Source organism: Amphiprion ocellaris, chromosome 4 (genome assembly GCF_022539595.1).
Source record: "Amphiprion ocellaris isolate individual 3 ecotype Okinawa chromosome 4, ASM2253959v1, whole genome shotgun sequence".
NCBI classification, from domain to species: Eukaryota; Metazoa; Chordata; class Actinopteri; family Pomacentridae; genus Amphiprion; species Amphiprion ocellaris.
In genome coordinates this window covers 20,380,267-20,396,223 of record NC_072769.1, presented here as the reverse complement: position 1 = coordinate 20,396,223, position 15,957 = coordinate 20,380,267, and the positions used below count along the sequence as shown (strand labels likewise).

Below are 15,957 nucleotides of genomic sequence, written 5' to 3'. Positions count from 1 at the left end.
GAACAAGTAAACTGCCCAGTGGACCAAAATTACCCATACTGCACTACAAAATTTTACGATTTCTGTAAATGCGTAAATGTTAAGTCTTCCCTTAACCAGTTCCCATGACAACGTTGAACGTGGCTATATTTATTAAGTTGTGGGATGAAAGCGCATGCGTGGATGACAACGCCCACTTTCTATAGACACGTCCGTCGACCTAAATAGACGATCTTTGAAGCGGCGAGACGATTACGTCCTCAAATACACGCACGTTTAAATGCCATTTATGCTCACTTTGACCCCGATTGTAACTTCATACCCATTTAGCATTTGTTTTAACTGTGTAACAGCGGTTTGTTCTGCTTCTTAAAGACAACACAGCAGAGTTAGCGACATATAATTATAACAGCCCCCCCCCCCCTCCGTCCCGTAGTGGAATGGTACGGTCTGTTGACGTCCTGCGCGGGAGCGGAAAACGTGCATCGGACTGTGCGGAAAGGCAGTAGAGTTTTCCTGGTAAAATTTATGATATCTGAAGAATTTTCTCAACCACTACGGACACCCCGCTTCCTCGCAGACGTCTTTACTTGCTAGAGGTTAATAGACGGGAGCTGTTGTAGTTTAGTTAGCCGCTAACATCTACAAGCTAGCTAGCGTGTGTGTTTGTTGATGCTTACATCGTGTTCACGCTCGTTAACGTGGCTTTCCCGTGTTACTAGGTGTCGGTGAGATTAGCTCGAGTACATTCCGTGACTGTGAGTAAGTGAGAACTATTTATGTCTCGATAACCTGACTGTCACGTTTGAATGAGCTGTGGAGGGTGAAGGATGTTGGCTGCAGTTAGGGGGAGGGGCCCTTCATGGATGGATGGATGGATGGATGGATGGATGGATGGATGGATGGATGGATGCACCTTCATGTAGTTATGTGTGCAGAGGTACTTATGTTTTGGTGTGTGTTCGGTTTATTTTCCAGCTTGGCAACACGTCCAACATGGCTCGAGACTGGAAACCTGGTGATCTGATTTTTGCCAAGATGAAGGGTTACCCGCACTGGCCTGCAAGAGTAAGTCAAGCACAGCAAAAGATGTAGATAGTGCAATTAATTTTAAGTAAATTAAACGTGTTTAATTCTTAGATGCACGAGTGATCGGAGCCTACACTCCTCCATAGGTGGGTCAAAAATGACCCTTGTAAGAATCAATGTGTTTTTATGCCATTTTGGTTAAGAATAATCATTTATGTTATTGTTTATATCATATTTTTGTACACACAAGAATGATTTCATGTTTGAAATATGTTTGTTTTTCACTTTAAAACAGATTTTGCTAATTTAAAAAAAAAGAATATTACACAGAGCAGCAATGGAAAAATGTCCTCTAACTGCTCTCTGTCCCTCCATCGCCTCTTGTATGATACTATCAGTGATAAAGAGCTTAGGGTAGTAATACAAATATTACAGTTTCTTTAACAGTATAAAAGATAACTTAATAATGTGAATAGAATGATATCAAAAATATGCTTTTTTGAGGACTATAAATGATAGAAACCTTTCATAACAAAAAGATTGAAAGAAAACAATCTCACCGGGTCATTTTTGACCCACTTGTGCATCTAAGGTTAAAGGAGTAACATGCATGTCACACACAGGATGATGTTTTTTTGTGCATTTAATACCTGTTTCCTCTCCTGTTTTTGCCAGATCGATGAAGTCCCAGATGGTGCCGTGAAGCCATCCAACATCAAGTTTCCCATTTTCTTCTTCGGCACCCATGAAACGTCAGTAACAGACGCCGCTGTAACTGTCTTTGTCGTTTTCTTTTTCTTTCAATGGGCATTTAATATAAGTCTAAATGCCCAGAAGAAATAGGACATATCTGAGGAATTGCATGATATGTTAAACCAGAGTTGTCCATTAAAAAGCTGCAAATAATTTTAAATAGTAAATGGTTGCACTTAAATAATGCCGTTGTTAAACTGTCTATTGAGCCGTCATTGTTCTCCATTGATGGATATTGTTTCTTTAATGTATTAGTGTTTGATGAAGGGCTGAATAGAGTTACTTGCTTGTTGTCGTAATATGTGCTCCTGCTCTACTTTGTAGTTAAAAAAAAAACCCATACTACATTTTTAATGATACAGAAAGTATCAAATGTACAAACACCTTTAAAATTGTCTTTCCTCTCTACAGGGCGTTTCTTGGCCCAAAGGATATCTTTCCGTACCAGCCTAACAAAGAGAAGTACGCCAAGCCCAACAAGAGGAAAGGATTCAACGAAGGACTGTGGGAAATCGAGAACAACCCAAAAGTCGAGCTTACTGCACCCAAGGTACGTCCGCCTCCTTCTCCCTTTTCAGGATGTTGCCTTCTTTCCCAGGTTGGATTGACGGTAAATAAGATCATTTTTTTATGCAATCACTTGTGTTTGTTTTATTGTTGTTGTGCAAACCTGTGTACTTTGACAAATAGGTACTTTAATCACCCCCTTGAGGAAAATTCATGAATCTTGTTTGACCCATATGGGGATCAAAACCACAAGCTTGGTGTTAGTGGCACCATGCTCTAACCAACTGAGCTAACCAGCCATATTTTTAAGGCTTTATTGCCATGAATGGTCCAGCATAGTGTACCTGTACCTTTTCAAGGGTTGCAGGTATCTGACAATCTTGAAGTACACAGGATCACAATCATGTGATCATCAGCAGGCAGCTGACGGAGTGTTCACTTGTTGTCATAGTTACAGTGATGCCGTGCTACTATCTTGCAATGATACAGAAATCTTTAACAAATCCATGGATCCAGACTATAAGCCGCATCACTGCCAAAATCTAATCACTTGGTCCTTGTGTCATTTCTGATCTTCCCTGAAAATTTCATCCAAATCCATTCGTCCGTTTTGAATAATGTTGCTAATAGACGGACAGACAGATGGACAAACGTATGCTAATCGTCACATAACTCCACCGCGTTCCTTGGCAGGGTAATAAATATATAAAATGTCTTGACTTTAAGCTTTCTCAATAGAGCAACACATCAAAGTTGAGTATTTCCACTGGAAAATTGAAAGTCTGCTTTTTACTCCGTCTGTCTGTCTGTCTGTTAGCAACATTATTCAACAATGGACTAATGGATTTGGACAAAATTTTCAGGGAAGGTCAGAAATGGCACAAGGACTAAGTGACTAAGTAACTTTTGGCAGTGATGCGGCTTATAGTCTGGATCCACAGATTTGTTAACCCTTTGCTGTGCAACATGGGTCAAAAGTGTCCCAAATCAAATGGAAAATGGGTATCTCCTGACCCACACTGCGCATCAAAGGGTTAAAGATTTCTGTATCATTGTGAGATAGCGACACGGCGTCACTGTAACTATGACAACAAGTGAACACTACGTCAGCTGGCTGCTGATGATCACATGATTGTGATCCTACTACAAATCCACCGTGGTGGACTTATTGGGACTTAGCCATCGGAAATAATACAACGACTGAGCAGCTTTGGTGGAGTGCTGCACTCTCTGAGTGCTTTTCTTGTTGTTTCTGTTTTTACCGTTCCAGGCTCTGATAAAAGGTGTCGTTTTTTATTCGTTTTTTAAAGACAACATGCATTTCAAACCTGTGGGCAGTTTGGGGGTTCAAAGGGTTCACCAAATTCTTCTTGTATTTGAAGCCGGTCGCCCCTGAGTCTTTCACTGAAAAGGATTCAGACAGCAGTCCAGAAGGAGAAGAGGATGCAGATGACAAGGGGATGAAATCCAAAGTAAGCCTCTGTCTCTTTAAATCTTGTCTTTGCAAAGTAAATCTATAGTCGCTTCACTGCATTGACATGCTACTGGTTTGTTCCTGTGTTGTTAGCTTCTCTCTCTTTTTTTTTGCTGTCACTAAAATCTTCCTCTGTGTCTGCTTCACACTGAATCACTGCAGGACACAGTTTACAAGTTAATAGTGTCTTTCTTTGATAAAACATGAAGAGGTGTGCAAAGAGTAGTGTGCTCCAGAAGAACACTCGCTAACTTTTCTCCCTTTTAAGACTCGTTTACCCCACCACACTGCGTCCTATGCTGTGTCTTGGGTGCATTCAGGTTCCAGGAAATGAGGCTGAGCAGGAGAATGAGAATGAGGAGGAGGAGGAGGAGGAAGGGTCTCTGATCTCTGAGCAGGGTCCACAGAACCAGGATGTACGTACTTTGCATGCTGGGATACCATAAAGCGGTGCAGGTCATCTCACCCCCTCTCCGTGGGAAAGCATGTGACACTTGGTGGTTTTTCAATTGGTGGTTTTTTTCCGTTTGACTCAAAATTCTTGCTGGTCACAAAGTTTTGTGGATGCTTGATGTTTTGATCAGACTAATGATAGCAGGAAATCACAAAGGGCTCTCGTGCTAGAATGTCTCTAGATCAAATCAATTTAGGCTCGGGACCAAATTCAATGTCTCTAAAGCAAAAATCAAATAATACCCGGTGTGTTTTCGCATCTGTTTTCTCTCTCTGAGACCACCCTGACATTTTATGGTAGCGCTTTCCATTTCCTCTTTCCCGTCCATGTACTGCATAATTCTACTGTTTGCGATTAGTTGATGTTATTTTATTTTTGCATGGCTTTCTATGTACTTTGGAGAAAGGTAAGTTAATGTTGTGATGTAGTTTATTCTAAATGAGACAGATTGTTTTTTTATTACTATGCTATTACTATTTTAACACATCACAGGCTGTGTCCCAGTTCTGTATTCCATGCAGAAGTTACCTTCCCCAAAAATGTCAGTGTGTAAACTGGAAAACATTACATTTTTTTGTGTGGTGTTGTTGTGCTTAAAGAAAATGCATACAGCTGTGAAAACACAATAATTCTAGTTACATTGTGTCGCTCTTGTTAAGTTAAATTAGCAGCAACATCGTAAAGCAGGGATGTGAAACATGCGGCCCGCAGGCCAAAACCAGCCCTCCAGAGGGTCCAATCCGGCCTGCAGGATGATTTTGTCAAGTGTGAAAATTACAGAGAAGACATTAACTGCAAATTATAAATTTGTAAAACTATGAATGTAAAATTATTTCTAGACCATGACAAGCTGTTTTGATCAGAAAGTAAAATACTAGATTGCTCATTGTTCTCTTGTGCCTCGTTTTTGTCATATTGTGTCTTGTTTCTGTTGTTTTTTTGTCTGATTTCTGTCGTTTTATGTTTCCTTTTGTGTCGCTTGTGTTTTTTGTCTTATTTTAATCATTTTGTATTTTGCTTTATTCATTGTTTTTTGTCTTGTTTTTGTTGCTTTGTGTCTCATTTTTGTCATAGTTTGTCTTGTTTTTGTCTTTTTTTTGTCTGACTTTACGATATCATTCAGTTCCACATACCTGGGACTAAATGTTTTGTGTCTTTGTAGACACTCTGTGATCTTTAAGTTGTAATATGTAAGTGATAAACTGAGGCATTTTTTAAAAAAATGTAATTTATTTTAATTAAGAAATTTCAGTTTATGATGTTTTGTAAAAAGATAATTCATTAAATGTGAATATTTTCAGAATTTACCTTTTTTGCACTAAAACAAAGGAAAACTTTGGAGTTGTGGTTATTTAATGGAACTAACATGAGTTTGACACCCCTGTCTTAAAGTGTGGAATATGGAGCTGGGACACACACCTGTCTTGAATGAAACACCAACACATTTAATACTGCATAAGATGCAATATACCAGTTGTACACTAGATGGTGCCACTGATTCCAACTGAAAGTCCCATTATTGCAACGTTGTCCACATTCTTAAGTAGTTTCTTCTCCTCTAACTGCTACAGCTTCCACTGTTGTGTTAAATGGAATTACAGAGACAGCTACAAATGTTATGTCAGCTGTAATAAAATCATTCAATCGTGTCAAATTTTAGGGCTCTGCTCAGAAAGAATCAGCAGATGTTCCTAAACCCAAGAGAGGAAGAAAGAAAAAGGTCAGTAGTGTTAGTTAAATATTTAAATTTCAGAACAACAACAATAGGTTACAGTAAATTTTTTAAAATGGAATTATGTATTTTTTTCAGACCGATGGGGACCAGGAGAATCAAAAAGATGACGCACCAGCAAGTCCCGTCAGTCCTTCAGGTAGGCTGCGTTTCCTGTGATGCTGTTTGTGGCTTTGGGTCTTTGAGAAGATAAATAATCAGAAAAGTTTTTCTAAAAACAGTGTGTTGTGTACACAGTTTGTTTGAGAGCGACAAAAATACAGATACATTAAACACACTGGCAGCTACACTACCAGTCAAAAGTTTGGGTTACCAAACCTTCTCTTTTAATGTTTTTTCTTTATTTTCATGACTATTTACATTGTAGATTCTCACTGAAGGCATCAAAACTATGAATGAACACATGGAATTATGTAGGAAACAAAAAAGTGTGAAATAAGTCAACACATGTTATGTATTATATTTTAGATTCTTCAAAGTAGCCACCCTTTGCTTTGATTACTGCTTTGGACACTCTTGGCCTTCTCTCCATGAGCTTCATGAGGTAGTCACCTGAAATGGTTTTCCAACAGTCTTGAAGGAGTTCCCAGAGATGCTGAGCACTTGTTGGTCCTTTTTCCTTCACTCTGTGGTCCATCTCATCCCAAACCATCTGGATTGGGTTTAGGTCAGGTGACTGTGGAGGCCAGGTCATCTGACCTAAGCAGCATTCCATCACTCTCCTTCTTGGTCAGATAGTCCTTCCACAGCCTGGAGGTGTGTTTGGGGTCATTGTCCTGTTGAAAAATAAATGATGGTCCAACTAAACACAAACCGGATGGGATGGCATGTAGCTGCAGGATGCTGTGGTAGCCATGCTGGTTCAGTGTTCCTTCAGTTTGGAATAAATCCCCAACAGTGTCACCAGCAAAGCACCCCCACACCATCATACCTCCTCCTCCATGCTTCATGGTGGGAACCATGCATGTAGAGACCATTGTTCACCTTTTCTGTGTCACACAAAGACAGTGGATGGAACCAAAGATCTTAAATTTGGACTCATCAGACCAAAGCACAGATTTCCACTGATCTAATGTCCATTCCTTGTGTTTCTTGGCCCAAACTAATCTCTTCTGCTTGTTGCTTTTCCTTAGTAGTGGTTTCTTAGCAGCTGTTTGACCATAAAGGCCTGATTGGTTCAGTCTCCTCTGAACAGTTGATGTAGAGATGTATTTGCTACTAGAACTCTGTGTGGCATTTATCTGGGCTCTAATCTGAGCTGCTGTTAACTTGCCATTTCTGAGGCTGGTGACTCGGATGAACTTATCCTCAGCAGCAGAGGAGACTCTTGGTCTTCCTTTCCTGTCCTCATATGAGCCAGTTTCGTCGCTTGATGGTTTTTGCAACTGCACTTGGGGATACTTTCAAAGTTTTTGCAGTTTTCCAGACTGACTGACCTTCAGTTCTTAAAGTAATGATGGACTGTTGTTTCTCTTTACTTGGCTGATTGGTTCTTGCCATAATATGGATTCTAACAGTTGTCAAATAGGGCTGTCAACTGTGTACCAACCTGACTTCTGCACAACACAACTGAATTCTGAGCATTAATTTCTTCATTTGCACAAACTGAATTAATATGTTGTGTGTGTTTGTGTGTTTGTCTGCTCATGTGATCAGGTGGAGATGGTCCGAAACGAAGAGGCAGGAAACCCAAAAGTGAGAAGCTGCTTTTGCTTCAGCAGCAGGACCATCAAGGCTCTGGAAATGAAATGTAACTACCTGAACACACAATTCTCACCTAAGCCTCACATTTTTCGTCTACCCATGCCTATTTTCCCTGCAACGTGAACAAAAGTGACGTAAATGTACTTTAACTTTGATCTGAAGTTTGTCAAACTGTCAATCCTTTAATAAAGAAATAATCTAAATAATAGAAACAGTAATTTCACAGACCATCAGATCTGCAACCAGCCCAACATATGCAAAAAGAAAAACATATTTTGTCCTCATTTTAGGGACGCTGGTGAGTTGGACAAAAAGAGAAAGCGGGCAGCAGAGGACAAGATCCAAATTGGAGAGGAGGAAAAGAGAAAGAAGAAAGAGGACAGCAAAGGAAAGGATGCAGAGATGAAGGAGCCGGAAACTAAGAAGAAGAAACAGTCCAAGGATGACACTTCTTCTGGCTCTGACGATGAAGAGGCAAGTATTCACTCCACTATTGGATTTTATTGTACATATATAGTATAGCACAGGTGTATTTTACATATATAGTACAGTACACGGGTATTGTACATTTATAGTATAGTACAGGGGTGCAGGACTACACTTCACACACACTTTTACACAATTTCTCAGCTTTGAAACACAGAAATTGTTCCTAATAAAGATGTATTATGTTGGAGCAGTCAGCATGATGCTTTCATATACAAAATTTCCTTTTAATCCCAGAAAAACAAAGGCAGAAAAAAGCAGCAAAACTCAGAACTGGATAAAGATGTGCGACGGCGGAAAGCAGATGAATTGAGAGAGTAAGTTTACACACAGGCAGCATGCCTTTATTGTCAGGTTGACTGTATACAGATGAAATGCTTTCCCTAAAGTTGCGGTTCATCATGGGTGCATGATTTCTGACATGTCATGATTCTTACACTGTTTCAGACCAAACAAAGATGATGGAAAGAAAAATGAAGAGAAGACAGGAGCCAAGAAAAAAGGTGACTAGCGGCCATTTGAAATCTGTGTGCAGTGTTGAAGACTGAATCATATTTTTTGTCAGATTTAAATTTACAGATGTTTTGTTAAACTTGAGAAAAGTTGTTTAGAAACAGTCATTTAGGAGGAACAATGGTTTGTTTTCTCTTTCCTTTCACTCAGAAATGCCCACTGACTTGAAACTCCAGCGACTCCACAGTGAAATCAAAGTTTCACTGAAAATTGACAACCCTGTAAGTTCAACTTAACTGTCCACATGATGCTGTAAGACTAAATGCAACAGTTCCATCTAAATAATGCAATAATGTTCATGTTTAGGTTCACGGCATCTGTTTCATGGTGTTCCTGCAGTATTTAGTGTGTCACGGAAAGCAAACATGTTGTGAGTCTTTCTAAACAAATCTGTGTGATAGATACTCTGGGATTTCCTGCCTCAGAGTGCATGAAAGTAGACATGATCATTCTGCATACAGTAAAGGCAATGAGTTTGTGTTTGCTTATTTGATAGCGAACACAGACTGTGTTATGCATGTGTACATTATGTATGGATACCGAATTGCGTGACCTAAATATGTAGTGGGCGGTGGGAATTGATGGGACTCAGAAACACCCCCACAATTTAATCAATTGTTCCTTGTATCATTTCCAGCGGATAAGTCCCACAATAAGTCTGCAGCAGTCGATTTGTAGTGGGATCGCAATCCAGACTATAAGCCACATTACTGCTATAATCTAATGAGGTGGTCTTTGTGTCATTTCTGACCTTCCCTGAAAATTTCATCCAAATCCGTTAGTCCGTTTTTGAGTAATGCTGCGGACAGACAGACAGACAGATGTACACATACTTCTTACTAATAAGTACAAGTATGTAGAAATCACCAGAAATAAAATCAACAAAAAGCTAAATTAAATGGACAAGTCAAAAACTGGGAAATTCAAATCTTTAAAGCAGATTTAAGTTAGCTTTAGTGTTTATCTGATTCCTTAAATTATGTTAGATGAGGTGTTATCCTTAAAAAAAAGAAGTGTGAACAAAATGCATTTAGCATTAGCAGCAAAGTTCAACTGCAAAACAGTTTGACAAGAATTAACAACCGGTTGATATTGCCGTGATTCAAACAACAGTCAAAATCCTAATATTAAAGAGTTGACTTGAGGAAGTTTGTTTCTTTTTTTTCAGATGACATGATAATCCACATACAGCAGAAAATACAAATATGAAAAAAAAAGATGTTTTGGTCATTTAATTAGGACTGCAACTAATAGCAACTTTTAACATTTAGTCTGCCAAATAATCTGTTTTATCAATCAGCTTCCCTGCTCCTGACAGTGGAGGATGATTTGCCTCTGCAGAGATGCAGTTAGAATCCAGCTGTTAAACAAACATGAATCAGGGCTTAATCAGCTTTCTTGTGCTGAAACTATCGATTAAAGACAGAAAATGGTGAAAAATGTCACCCAAATCCAAAGATGACATCCTCAAATGTGCTATCTTTTGTCCACAATACAAAAATGTTCAGTTTACCATCATGGAGAAGCTAAAAATCCAGAAAATATTCATATTTAAGGAACCTGAAATAAAAATTTTGACTTTTACTTTAGAAATTAGATAAACTTAACTAAACTGTCATTTCAACATCAATGAAACACTAGAAACAAAAGGAAAAATTGCCTAATATAATTTCCCACATACCAATGTAACATTGCTAGTGATATATATATATATATATATATATATACATATATATACATACACAGACAGTACAGTTTATAGATATCGCTATATTATAATTATATATTTACTATTGCATGATTTCTACGTGCTTGTACTTATTTTTCTTCTTAAAATGCCACCTTTATTGTTGACCTTCTCTGCCCTCGCCTCACTAGGACGTGAAGAAGTGCTTGGACGCATTAGACGAGATTGGCGCCCTTCAGGTCACGACCCAGCACCTGCAGAAACACAGCGAGCTCATTGCGACGCTCAAAAAGGTAAAAACTGAGGCAGAATGTATCCTAAACCAGACTGTTTCAAATGAGCGGAGACTCATGCTTTTGTTTGTGTTCTAGATCCGCAGATTCAAGGCCAGCCAGGACGTCATGGACAAGGCCACCATGCTGTACAACAAGTTTAAGAGCATGTTTCTGGTCGGGGAAGGGGACTGTGTGCTCAGCCAGGTGCTCAACAAGTCTTTAGCTGAACAACGGCAGCACGAAGAAGCGAAGAAAGGAGCGCTGAAGAGAGTCGAGCAAGCCAAAGAAAACAACACAGGTACTGTTCAATACCAACGCTCCTACTTTTGACTTCTTTCAGTCAGCTGGAACACTGATGATGTTCAGTGCATTTATTTCATGCTCTTGAAACAAAATGAATTCTGCCTGAAGTTGTGTTTTTTTTGTTCTGCTTAGTGGAGCTGCTTGTTTCAGCTTTTGGAGTTCATGACTCGTTCTGTCAATGAACAGCTAATCACTGTGAAGAATCTGATCATGAACACATTAACTGTGACTGCACACGTCGGCAGAAAAGTATTCAGGATTCTGGCTCACTCTGTGTTTCCAACAGTTTCACTCAGTTTCCCTTATGGTTGGGACAACTGCAGCATCAGCAGCTGTGAGTTGAGCCTGTGGATTTCCATATGACAGGTGCAGATAAAGGTTTTGCTCACCTTGATTAAACTAGAGGTTTGGAGTATTGCTGTTGCCTGCAGCTCTTCATCCGACCAGCTTACTTCTTTTTTCAGTTTTACCTCCCCAGCCGTAGTCTGTCTTGTAAATATGATCTGCAAAAAGCACATATCAATATTGACTTAGTGTCAGACTATTCTGAAATGCCTGCAGTGTTTTTGTACTTTCTTTTTCTGTTAATGCAGCTTTTAATCCTGTTATTGGTGTTTTCACAGTGCTGCACACATATATTGGATACCAGAAGGGCTTGATGGTGTTTCAATTTTACTATCCAGTGAAAATATATCTAAAAAAAAGAAATCACACTAGTATTGAAACAATACATTGAATAGAACATATTGTTGTCCTCCAAGGTGGGATTTTTGTCTCGACTCACCAAACGGGAAACGACAACATAAGACAGAGACAAACACATAATCAATATTAAATTACACTCATATTGGGCTGAAACGATTCCTCCAGTTATTTAAGTAACTAAATATCTAAAAGGCAAAATTCTCTGAATCTGGGCTTCATTTAATCCACTACATGCTAGACCCCACGTCACTAACTAGTCCTATATGGACCTGGACCCATAATCAATAAATTATAAGAGCATTTTCAATTTGATGGGACACTTTTATTTCAACCGGCGTAGCTTTTCTAGTCTTATGGCATTTAGCAGATCACAGGCTGAACTATGAAAACAGTTCATAGTCAGACAACATAGTCAGACTTTCTTTGTGTGAGTCGACAAAAACTAAAACCTCAGTCAGAGTTAACAGGATGAAGGTGGTTTTCAACTTTATTTGTGAACTCAGACTTTCTGCTTCAAACTCGTCACACGAACAGGATTGTTTAATGCATCATTGGACTCATTTTCTGCACAAAATGGACCAATCGTGTTCAGTTTCTTCACTCAACAGGTTGTTTTAATGGAGAACAATGAGGAAAATAAAAATTTATGACAGTAAAAAGCTGCGACTGTAAATTATGTTAGACAGGAATGCTGGTAGAAAACTATTAAATGTGCATAATGTATTTATTTTAATGATCAATGCAGCAGATTATTGATAACGGACAGCTGCACTATAACTATATTTAAACATGATATTGTACTGAAGTGCATGTAGGTCTGACACTGTCTCATAATGAAGGAAATCACTTTAATTTGTGGAAAAATCAAAGTGAAACTAATGTTACTGATTGAATATTCTCTGTAATAAATACTAATAAACTAATTAATTTTCATATTTATGTTCGAAACCAGCAGTTTAAATGAACCAAACATAAAAACATATTTATGTAATTTCTGCATCACCAACTAAATACATGTGGGGTTCCCATGGCTTTGAGTTGTAGTTGAATACCCATGTGTGTATATATATATATATATATATATATATATATATATATATATATATATATATATATATATATATATATATATATATATATATTTAAAACTATACCATACCATACTATACTATATATGTACAATACCTCTGTACTATACTATCTCCACAGTCCCTCGCAGTCTTGAGGAAAAGACTAAAAACCCATGTCGTCACTGAACACCTTTGCATTTGATAGACTCACTGCAAAAAAAAAAAAAAAGAAATCCTATTACGTCTGCACTGCCTGCAAACACCACGGTCCCTTTATCACACTTGAGCTTGTTTTCTGGCCCTTGCTTGTGTTGTGTCTACTTTCAGATGTATGTCACTATGGATAAAAGCATCTGATAAATGAAACTGTAGAATTGTAATACATATATATATATATAAGATTGCTGAGCGATGGCGTTGGCTGCTTATCTCACTCATGTTACAGACACAAAAAACACATGTTCGCAAGGTAAAAACAAACTCAGTTTTCATCAGTGGGCCATCAAAGTAAAAAAAAAATCTGCTAGCTTTTTTTTCTTTTTTTTTTTTTTCTGGTTTTATTACAGCACAAGGCATTTAGAAGTTGTAATAGTAAGAGTCAGGTGATGAATTTGCACTCTAAGGAATGCCTGCTGGTCACTGGTAAATCCACTATGACCAGCTGAGTCACATAGGACGACCACCCACAGAACAGAGACATTGATGCTCTGCTCGCAGACTGTTTCCACTCTCCTTTCCGGTGGGGTTGTCACAGGACCTCTGTGGTTGGTATTCTCAATTGAAACAGTGACTGTGAGCAGCCACATCCTTGCATCTACGTACTCTACTACCACCAAAATGCGTGTCTCTGTGAAAGCTCTTCTTCTGGAGCAAAGCATGCCAAATAGACGGAAAATCATATTTATGCCAGTAAGGTCTGGAGTGCTGCATGAGTCATCACATGCTGCTGTGAGCTCCTCTCTGTGGTGCTGTAGGTCGTTCTGTCTGAGTCTGCGTGTCTCTCTTGTTTGCCCAAAGACAAGGTGACAAATGGTGATATCAGCCCCGAAGAAAACAAGCAGGAGACGGAGAGAGAGAAGCCTCCTGAGGATGCCTCAGCAGAAGAAAATCACAGGTAGTTAACATAACACACACAGCCCACAGCGTATGTGATCCCCTACATCCCCTTAAAGCTGGGGCTGGCAGTTATTTTAGCATTGCTGGGCAAAAAAAATCCACAGTAATATTTCAGCATATTGTAATTCAAGTGGTCTGAGAGAAAAGTGGACTGTTGCACCTCCTCTTGGCTTCATTTTCAGGCTTATTAAATGAAGGCCCTGATGGGAGACTGTTTTCACCCAGAAAGAACTTTTATTCAGGAATGTAGGGTTCAAATCTTGTGTGAATCCACAAGTGAATGGTGACTTTAAGGTGACTACTTTTGCCTGTACATATTCCAGTTTTCATGTATTTTCAAAATGTGGGGTTTTGGTTGTTGTTTGTTTATTTTGCCTTGTCCAGATTTCTTTCTACTGCAGCTTTAATGCTCTCAATAGAAACTAAACTATAATGAGTGTAAATTATCTACACTACCATTTACAAGTTTGGGGTCACTTAGAAATGTCCTTATGTTTGAAAGAAAAGCATTTTTTTTAAAATGAAGATAACATTAAATGAATCAGAAATACAGTCTAGACATTGTTAATGTGGTAAATTACTATTCTAGCTGGAAACAGCTGATTTTTAATGGAATATCTCCATAGAGGTACAGAGGAACATTTCCAGCAACCATCACTCCTGTGTTCTAATGCTACATTGTGTTAGCTAATGGTGTTGAAAGGCTAATTGATGATTAGAAAACCCTTGTGCAATTATGATAGCACATGAATAAAAGTGTGAGTTTTCATGGAAAACATGAAATTGTCTGGGTGACCCCAAACTTTTGAGCGGTAGTGTACTGTCAGCCAATGGTGTGTTCCACGGCTGGACTTGTAGCTGTATCGTTATGTAGTAATTTGAATGAGATTAAGAAGAGAACTAAGATGTGAAGTTTTTAAAATGAGTTTACGTGTATAGTTTTATTGCAGAAAAAGGATTTTCCTCAGCAGCTGATGAAAGTACATTTCCTGGGGCCTATTTTCAGCATTACTGTAACTTTATGTCATATGTAACACAGTGCTGTAGTGTGGCTCATTAATATATTTACTTTATACTTTTGGACAACAAAGGAGGCTTAACTAGTCTGACCCATTGACTGTTGTGTTTCCCATTTACTGAGCTGTGTACCAACACTGGATTCTTTTTTTCAGCGCACACAGACCAGACAGGTAGCGGACCATGACGAGATATACGGCCAAAAATATACCGGCTTGGAATTGCAGACTCAACCTTTTTATTTACTGGTTTTATTGGTCTTTTAGTGGGATGTACCGACAATAAGAAAACATGGAATACCGTAAACCTGTTTACCTCACATCTATGTATTTGTTTTTTGACTCTAGTGCCCCGAAAGATCAGGAGGAGTCCACTTGAGTGTCCTACATGGCTGAAGAAAAGAGAATTGCTGCTGTACTAAAACATACCTTTGTAAAAACTGGCCTGACCAACTGGGATCTCCTGTCCAGTTCACTTGGATGACTGATGACGATCATTCATTTCCAGTTTACTGACCATGCTGCTGCTCAAACGTTTCAGTACATCAGCCTGCCCTCCTAAGATAATGACTGACTGCATATTCTATTTTTGTACTTTGTGTAATCGCTAACTTTCAGACACCTTATGTTGCATAGTAACAACAGTGTAGAGTAAGAGTTTGTAAATCTGCAGCACTGAACGTAGACCTAGATGAGGCGGTGTTAGTGCCATCTGGTCCCAACTGGTGTAGAAGGTTTTGATCCTGCTCTGATTTCTAACACGTTTAAACTGACATTTGCTGAATCAACAGCCTCCTGTACAGATGGTCTAAAGCACACATGATTATCTGTAGAGAGAAGCACCATTAAAATGTGTAATAGCTGCGTTAACACTCTCTAAGGCATGTTTCATGGATGTTACCTTCACATGCACCAACAGAAAACTGTGGAGTTTGCCAAAGTTTCTTCTGCCAGGAAAATGCTTTATTTTCAACCAAGTTCAAGTGTCTGTTTTAAGGTTTCTTTTTAACATAGATGTAAATAAGAGTATTTTTGTGCCTGTCTGAAGACCTGTTTCAACATCCAGTAATAAAGTGGTAGCTATAGTGCACCTTTTGTCTTTAGTTGTTTCTATTGACAGCACAGAAATCTGAATAATTTCAAACATTTCGGTG

General features: G+C 38.7%; 1 protein-coding gene across 7 annotated transcripts; it reads left to right on the top strand.

Annotated features, from left to right (window-relative positions):
• Window positions 1-386: 386 nt before the first annotated feature.
• psip1a (PC4 and SFRS1 interacting protein 1a) lies at window positions 387-15,893 on the top strand. Of its 7 annotated transcripts, none has more exons than XM_023285995.3 (18): window positions 425-498; window positions 702-741; window positions 958-1,047; window positions 1,684-1,760; window positions 2,173-2,311; window positions 3,651-3,740; window positions 4,063-4,158; window positions 5,857-5,916; window positions 6,007-6,067; window positions 7,585-7,678; window positions 7,923-8,106; window positions 8,356-8,435; window positions 8,566-8,621; window positions 8,782-8,852; window positions 10,510-10,611; window positions 10,690-10,891; window positions 13,689-13,785; window positions 15,152-15,893. In XM_023285995.3, exons 3-18 carry the CDS (start codon window positions 976-978, stop codon window positions 15,180-15,182), a joined length of 1,512 nt encoding a protein of 503 aa, XP_023141763.1. In that variant the 5' UTR covers window positions 425-498; window positions 702-741; window positions 958-975; the 3' UTR covers window positions 15,183-15,893. The 7 variants fall into 7 exon arrangements, with proteins under 7 accessions (XP_023141845.1, XP_035811808.1, XP_023141763.1 ...); XM_023286164.3 differs by having other exon boundaries at window positions 448-578; window positions 702-737; XM_023285908.3 differs by having other exon boundaries at window positions 448-578.
• The last annotated feature ends 64 nt before the right edge of the window (window positions 15,894-15,957 follow it).